At 40.6% G+C, this 7,512-nt stretch overlaps 1 protein-coding gene across 3 annotated transcripts in view; it reads right to left on the reverse strand.

Annotated features, from left to right (window-relative positions):
• abca5 (ATP-binding cassette, sub-family A (ABC1), member 5) overlaps positions 1-7,512 on the reverse strand; it is a 37,690-nt gene that overhangs the window by 3,539 nt on the left and 26,639 nt on the right. For all 3 annotated transcript variants that reach the window (XM_032501820.1, XM_032501819.1, XM_032501821.1), the window contains exons 26-35: positions 5,095-5,163; positions 4,913-5,004; positions 4,612-4,735; positions 3,588-3,705; positions 3,355-3,446; positions 2,440-2,615; positions 2,082-2,157; positions 1,417-1,511; positions 1,165-1,284; positions 415-567 (exon numbers count right to left, since the gene is read on the reverse strand). In XM_032501820.1, the coding sequence (XP_032357711.1) occupies positions 415-567; positions 1,165-1,284; positions 1,417-1,511; positions 2,082-2,157; positions 2,440-2,615; positions 3,355-3,446; positions 3,588-3,705; positions 4,612-4,735; positions 4,913-5,004; positions 5,095-5,163 (1,115 nt within the window). The remainder of the gene's footprint in view (positions 1-414; positions 568-1,164; positions 1,285-1,416; positions 1,512-2,081; positions 2,158-2,439; positions 2,616-3,354; positions 3,447-3,587; positions 3,706-4,611; positions 4,736-4,912; positions 5,005-5,094; positions 5,164-7,512) is intronic.

A 7,512-nucleotide genomic window follows, 5' to 3' on the forward strand; every position in this document is an offset into this window, starting at 1 on the left:
ACCAATTTACATGTGAAAATATGTTGGCTCTATACTCGCTAAAAGTATTGTTTTTTTTGTTTTTTTTAAATGGAGTTTGGTGGGTTTAGTGCTAGCGACTTCAGAGCTGTTTCTGGTTAAAGAAGAAGGTCTCAAAGAGGTTTTAAAGGTCTATCTCTGAAGGGATCCTTTCCATAATGTCGTTAGCCACTTTGCATATTAATCTGAGTCTGTCATTGGCAAAATAAAGAAATTTTAGCGGACCTTTTGTTGTAATAATTTCAAATAGAATGTATCTTGTTTTTTTCTTATTTAATTTATGAGAGCTTTATTCATCTTTTTGCAATCTTTATAAGGTTAAAATGCTCCCTTTCTTCCACCTTTTACATGTTGCAATGCACACATGGGCTCATTGAGTGGGTTTTTGGGTCTCACCTCTCCTGCCGCGCAGCGTGAGGGAAGATTCGGAGGATCTCTTTGTGCAGCAGCGCCACCTGCTGGAGCCCCGTCAACTCCTCTCGGAGTTTGACCTCCAAGCTGTAACCTTGACCGTATTTCCCTTTTAAATGTTGAATGGAGCCGATACATCTGATAGAGCATAGAAAAGTCTTTATTACTGTACGTGTACAATGAAATTGGATGCAGTCTTATCAGTGCAAAACATCAGTGAAAGTGCAAAACAGGTGAATAAATAAAAAAAAAAAGAATAAAAAAAGAGCCTCTAAAAGTCATTATGAAAAGTAGAAAGGAGACGGGAGTTAGTTAAAAAAAAAAGAAAGACAGTAAAGACACAAAAACAGACAAACCACAAATACAAGACATGACTTTGGTTTGCAGCGGCGGTTGACGGAAAAACAAGACAGACGGTGCGTTCACTTGAAACTGGTAAGCCTCGTGGTGCATTCAAAGTTCTGAAACTACCCTTTTCCCATCTGGCTGTTTTTGAAGTTTAACAGCTATTAACTGGTGAAAATAAGTTATTGTTATACTGTATGTTATTACATTATTGATAAATAATTTTATTTTGACCATATAGCAATCAACAATGTCACCCACTGCTTTTTTAAGTATCAGTTCAGGCACCGTTAAAAATATCGCTTTAGCACCGGTATCGAAAAAAAAACACGCTACCCGATCCTAGATATCTGTCCCATCAAAGAATGTCATTCAGCTGTGAGTACTGACCTCAGCTGGCCGGACACCACAATCGCCACGCGGTCGCACACAGCCTCCGCCTCCTCCATGTAGTGCGTGGTGAGGACGGCTCCCCGCTGACGGTTCTTGAACGCAGCACGTATGGCTCTCCTACACAGAGAAGATGCCGAGGTCAGAGGCTTTAAAATATGGCGTGTGTGGGGGAATGGCCTTCATCAGCGAAATGCATTAAATTTGAATAAAAACAACCTGTCCTTCGAAGATAAATGCATCTAGTCTCACCACATGCGCTGTTTGGACTTGGGGTCCATCCCCGATGACGGCTCATCCAGTAAAACGATCTGAGGATTCCCGATCATGCTCAAGGCGAAGCACAACTGTGAACAAACAAGACAGTGTAGTCAATTTGGATATGTTGTGCAAACTGATGTCCAAACCGGAGCATGTTGGCAGAGAATCAAGAGGCAAAAAGTGTCCAACTCTTAAAGTGACCATATTATGGGGAAAGAAAATCACTTTTTCTGGGATTCGGGGAGTTATTTTGTGTCTCTGGTGCTTCCACATGCACACAACCTTGGGAAAAAAAACTATCTATGCTGTCTTGAGTGAGATACAGGTTTCTGACATTTAGGGACCCTCATTATGCTACTGTGGAAGTGTGGTGCTATTTTGAGCCTTGTTAGTGGTATAGAAACAGTGATTTATTTTTACTTCCTCCATGCCCTGACTACTAGCGTTATAAACTAACTAGCAATTTGAGCAAAAACTGGGCACATTCAAATGGCATGAAAACAGATCCCAGTTAACGGTCGACTCAGTACCCATTTTTATTAACCCCTAGGTTCATTTTGCGCTGGAATTGAAATGAATTGTCCTTTAAATTATAAGTCCAGTCGATATTTTGGATTTGGACTTATTACAGTTACAAATGGGGAACATGTTCTCACCTTCCTCTTGAGTCCGGCTGACAGGGACTTGGCTTGTTTGTTCAAGTGGTCCTTTAGCTCCAGAGCATTCACCACACTGATGAGAACAACAACAACAACAACAGAACTGTCATCAGCTTTTACTCTCAGTACTCCTGTATATCCATCATTAGGAAACAAAATGCAGTTAACCAGGTTAATCAATTAATCATTTTCCCCCCATGCCATTTATTGGCTTTCTGTCTTGAGTAGGTTCCTGTAGTCCAGGTTCGTACAGGTTCTTGTTATCCTCCACCCTGACGCTGAATATTCAGTCACATTTATGTATTTAAATTAGTCATGGTGTTAAAGGTGTGTATGAGAGTGAGCCGAGGCTCACCGTCTGATGATCCCCGGTACGTCCTGTCCTTTCAGGCCCTTGATGGCAGCGTAGATCTCCAGGTGCTCCTGCAAGGTGATCCGGGGCCACAGAGGGTTCACCTGAGGACAGTAGCCCACATGTTCCAGAGGACTGTCCACGGGACGAAACTCGGTGCTATAGTCCCCCATCAGCACCTGGACAAAGCCAAACAGACAGTCAGTGACAACCTTGTGTTCCACAGCCTTCCATCAGTCTTACTCTGTCTTTTGCACCCGGTTAGCTTAGTTGGTAGAGCGCATGCCCATGTGTAGAGGTTTATTCCTCAACGCAGAGACCCATGGTTCGAATCTGACCTATGGAAATTTCCTGCACGTCTCCCCCCCCCCTCTCTCCCCCTTTCATGTCTAATCTGTCCTGATGATTAAAGGCTTAAATGCCCCAAAATAAAATTTTAGTCTCTTTATTTTCCTAGGATAAGTTTGAGGAGAAGGCGCTTTACATTATTTCTAAGAGGGGGTTATAGTACATTACAGATAGATATAGCCATGTGATTTGTCTTTTACAGTCACATGTACCACAGTTAGTTTATAAAATTCTATTAAAATGTTAAATATCCGGTTGAAGTAGAATCATTCAAACTGAGTTCATATGTTCATCGATTGTATGTCTTTAAGTTGATGTAGACTTGTGTAAGTATAGCTTAACCCAACCTCAATACAAAAACACATTTAATTAATATGTTTACAGCACATTTACTTTAGGTTTTTAAGTTTAAGTTGAAGATAATTCCAGAAGAGATGACCACAGATGTGGAATTCATGCATCCACTCATTTAACCCCGGAAAGTTACGTGAGTAAAAGTCTTGAATGTGGATCAGGAACAAATATTCCACAGTAGAGACGAGAGGAGCTTCATTATTATCTGTACTGTACCTGGCCGGCAGTGGGGTCCGTGTCGCCTGACAACATGTGCATGATGGTGCTCTTTCCTGCTCCGTTGGGTCCCAACAATCCGAGAACTTCACCTGAAGAAACAGCCGTTAAATTATTCCTAAAATTAAGACTTTGGCTGAATATTTGGAATGGAGCAGTCCAAACACACCATGTACGGTTATTGTGCAATTAAAGCTTTAGCTTAGTCCGCTTGACAAAAAGACTTAACATACCTTTGCGAACACAGAAGGAGATGTTCTTTGTGGCCACTTTCCTACTCTTGTTCAGAGAAAAACCTTCTCTTCTGCCCTTGTACTGCTTCCTCAGGTTACTCACAACCACCGCTGGTTTCTAAATGGACGAGTCACAGTGAAGAGAGCTCAAATTAACTTTTTAATTGTGAAAGAAAGTGATCGAAGAGAAAGGGAAGACAAGTACAGGGACACATAAAAAGCCAAAAAATGTGGTCCAAGGTAAGACGGAGACATACGAGAAAAACAAAATGCAAGAAAACAAAAGGCAAAACAAATAAGGGACACAACAGAAGTTCAAACTGCTGGGTATGTAGCAAACGAGGAAAACACAGGAGCAGCAAAACTGTGTGTGCAGATGGATGTGTAAAAGTGTGTGTGAGGCTAGTTACAATCATACAAGATATACACATATAAATATACATATAAATTGCACATATACTGTTTACATACATTTTGTACTGTGTGTTTGCGGGAAAGAAAGAGAATAAATAAATAAATATAACTTTTTCTGTATATCATTGTCTTAGTGTGTTGTGGAGGGTGGTTAAACTATCAAAAGGAGCGAGCCCAAAGCACAAGCATCTCTGGTAGGTAACCCCCAGATCCTCAGGAGGGGCTTTACTCATCCTCATCGCAGATTCACCTTTACTTATGTTTTTGTTATTATCAGTTATGAATCTGGAGAACACAAGCATCTATCCATCACGCATTGACGTGTCAAGTAATTAAGTATAAATACATTGTTACCTTACTTAAGTAGAAATGTTGGGTATATATAGTGCCCACTTAAACTGATTTATATGTTTTTAAAATCCATTTAGCAGCTGCCCCCGTCCACAGCAGTACACTGCTTAGCTTCTGTGTCAGTACTCGTCATCTACTGTAGCGAACACACTGCCTATGGATAATACAACCCCCCCTTGAAAAATATCTAAACCATCCCTTTAAGCTCAGTCAAAAACTCTTTAGGTAAACTGTACCAGAAGATTAGATATCCACTTACCTCTTCACAGGACTGGCAGGTGAGGGCCTCCTTCACTCTGGCCTTCTCCATCTGAACATCCTCATCCTCGTTTAGCACCTCTTCTGGATTTTTCTCCACTTTGGGCTTTGATTTGGATGAGATCCTGAAAATGCAAACGAATCTTTCATCATTATGTCATGAAGTTGAACCGACAAGAGTCTCAATGCAGGCCAAGAAGCTTGAACGGTTCCTGTGAAATACATAGAACAAACCTATATGTTATATGTAAAATAATGAGGGAGCGTGTGATCTAGGTTATGACCTGAAATCTGATCTTTACCTGCAGAACTGATCGTTTTTCATCGTCCTCCCACCGTAACGGATCTCAAGCCAACGGAGCAGGAAAAGCAGCAGGATGCACTGGAGATACGGCTGAGGACAGAAATGAGAAAATAAATGGCTGAACACACACATTCTGCAGTCTCTATTTACAGAATGTGTGAAAAAAAGTTAGATACGTACAGCTACAACCGCAATAAGCAGGTTCTTCCACAAGAAGTTCTCCTCGTACAGAGAAGGGAGGAAGGTCGCCTGTAAACAGGGTAAAAGCATCAGTGGGGGGGGCTCCTGCTCGTACAGAAGCTGCTGTCTTAAACCAAAACCGCTGGCCCTTTGACATCTTCTCAAGCTTACCTGTTAGGGTCCAACCAAAGCACCCTGAACTATTATATATGAATAAGTTAAAATGTATTTGCAGTATACCATAAATCAATAACAAAGGCTTCTCTGGATGGGTCAATTCCAACTCCTAAGAAACATGTCTGTCTCTTCACCGGGCAGTCTCTAACTTTGTGTATCTGCTGTTTGCTGCTGGGCATGTAGCATAAAATTATGAGAGCTGGAGAAAGCTACCTATGGTTATACAGTACACTACGGGTCAAAAGTTTGGGGTCCATTATAGACAGAATAGGCAAGGCAAGGCAGCTTTATTTGTATAGCACATTTCAGCAACAGGGCAATTCAAAGTGCTTTACACAAAATCAGTTAAACAGATAAAACACAAGTACAAACAGTTAAAAATCATAAGCATTAAAAACCAAATAAAACACATGAATAGACAGTTAAAAACAAAATAGAAACATTAGGACACATAAAACAAGAATAAAAGTTAAGGGCAGCATAGAAATTTAAAGAAATAAGCATTCATTTAAAGAAAGGCAGCATCAAAAGAAAGGTCTTCAGCCTTGATTTAAAAGAACTGAGAGTAGCAGGATCTGCAGGTTTCTGGGAGTTATCCAGATATGAGGAGCATAGAAAAGAAAGCTGCTTCACCTGTTTAGTTCTGACTCTGGGGACAGAAAGTAGACCTGTCCCAGATGACCTGAGAGGTCTGGGTGGTTCATAGTGTAGTAGCAGATCAGAAATGTATTTTGGACCTAAACCGTTAAGTGATTTATTAAACTAGCAGAGTACTTTGAAATCAATTCTTTGAGACACAGGAAGCCAGTGTAAAGACTTCAGAAATGGGTGATGTGATCCAGTCTTGGCTAGTGAGGACTCGAGCAGCGCGTTCTGAATCAGCTGCAGCTGTCTGATTGATTTTTAGGGAGACCTGTAAAGTTCTGGCACATCCAGCCGTAATTTGTTGATGCACTTAGTCAGTTTTGTATGGACTATAGTCCCTGCGGATGAGGTTATGTAAATTTGTGTGTCATCCGCATAACTATGGTAACTTATTTTGTTTTTCTCCATAATCTGAGCCAGTGGAAGCCTGTAGATGTTAAACAGAAGAGGCCCCAGAATGGAGCCTTGCGGAACGCCGCACGTCATATTTGTACGCTCAGATGCATAATTACCTATAGACACAAAGTAATCCCTATTCTTTAGGTAGGATTCAAACCAGTTTAGTACTAAGCCAGAAAGTCCTCTCCAGTTTTCCAATCGGTCTAGTAATATGTCATGGTCGACCGTGTCAAATGCAGCACTGAGATCAAGTAATACTAAGATTGAAATTTTGCCATTATCTGTGTTAAGGTGGATGTCATTAAAGATTTGACAAGAGCCGTTTCAGTGCTGTGGTGTGGTCGGAAACCCGACTGAAAGGTATCAAAACTGTTGCTTAGTGACAAGAAATGGGTGAGTGTTGAAAGACTACTTTTCAATGATTTTACTTAAAAACGGAAGGTTTGATTTGGCCTATAGTTGCTCATTAGTGACTTGTCTAGGGTGTTCTTTTTAAGAGTGGCTTGATTACTGCAGTTTTCAGGGCCTGTGGAAAGATACCTGAAAGAAGAGAGTGTTCACAATCTGTAGAAGATCAGAAGTCAAACAATTGGAAACATTTTTGAAAAGTCCCTGTGGGTAGAATATCAAGGCAACAGGTCGAGGTTTTCAGATGTTGAATAATGTCCTCCAGGTTTGTATGGTTGATCGTGTGAATACCAGCTGAGATCAGTTGATTTCTTAACCAGGGCCGCAGTTTTCAGATTACATTATCCATCCATTCATCTTCGGTCACTACTGTTTTCAACCTGGACCATATTTTCCTGTTTATGTGTAAAAAGTGACTGACAGAAACAGCAATCTTTGACATTGGTCCAGTATTAAGCATGAACGCTGTAACCGGCAGCCATGAAATGTTAACCCTATGGGGCAATTGTGCATCACCAATTTGGTCCACTAAAAGTGCTTTATTTCACGACTGAAAGGCTCAGATTAATATTAAGTGTCTGACAACATTATGGAAAGGATCCATATATATTTTTGTTTTATATTGTTTCTGTTGACTTTAAATGAAGTGTATTTAAGTGTACTTAAGTGCAATACTTAAATGACTGCTTATTTACATGGAGTTTAGTGGGTTTAGCGAACGCAATTTTGCGGATGTTTTATGTTAAAAAAAAGGAGCTTACTCTTTAACAGAAAGGTCGACCTCCTTAG

Source organism: Etheostoma spectabile, chromosome 21 (genome assembly GCF_008692095.1).
Source record: "Etheostoma spectabile isolate EspeVRDwgs_2016 chromosome 21, UIUC_Espe_1.0, whole genome shotgun sequence".
NCBI lineage: Eukaryota > Metazoa > Chordata > Actinopteri > Perciformes > Percidae > Etheostoma > Etheostoma spectabile.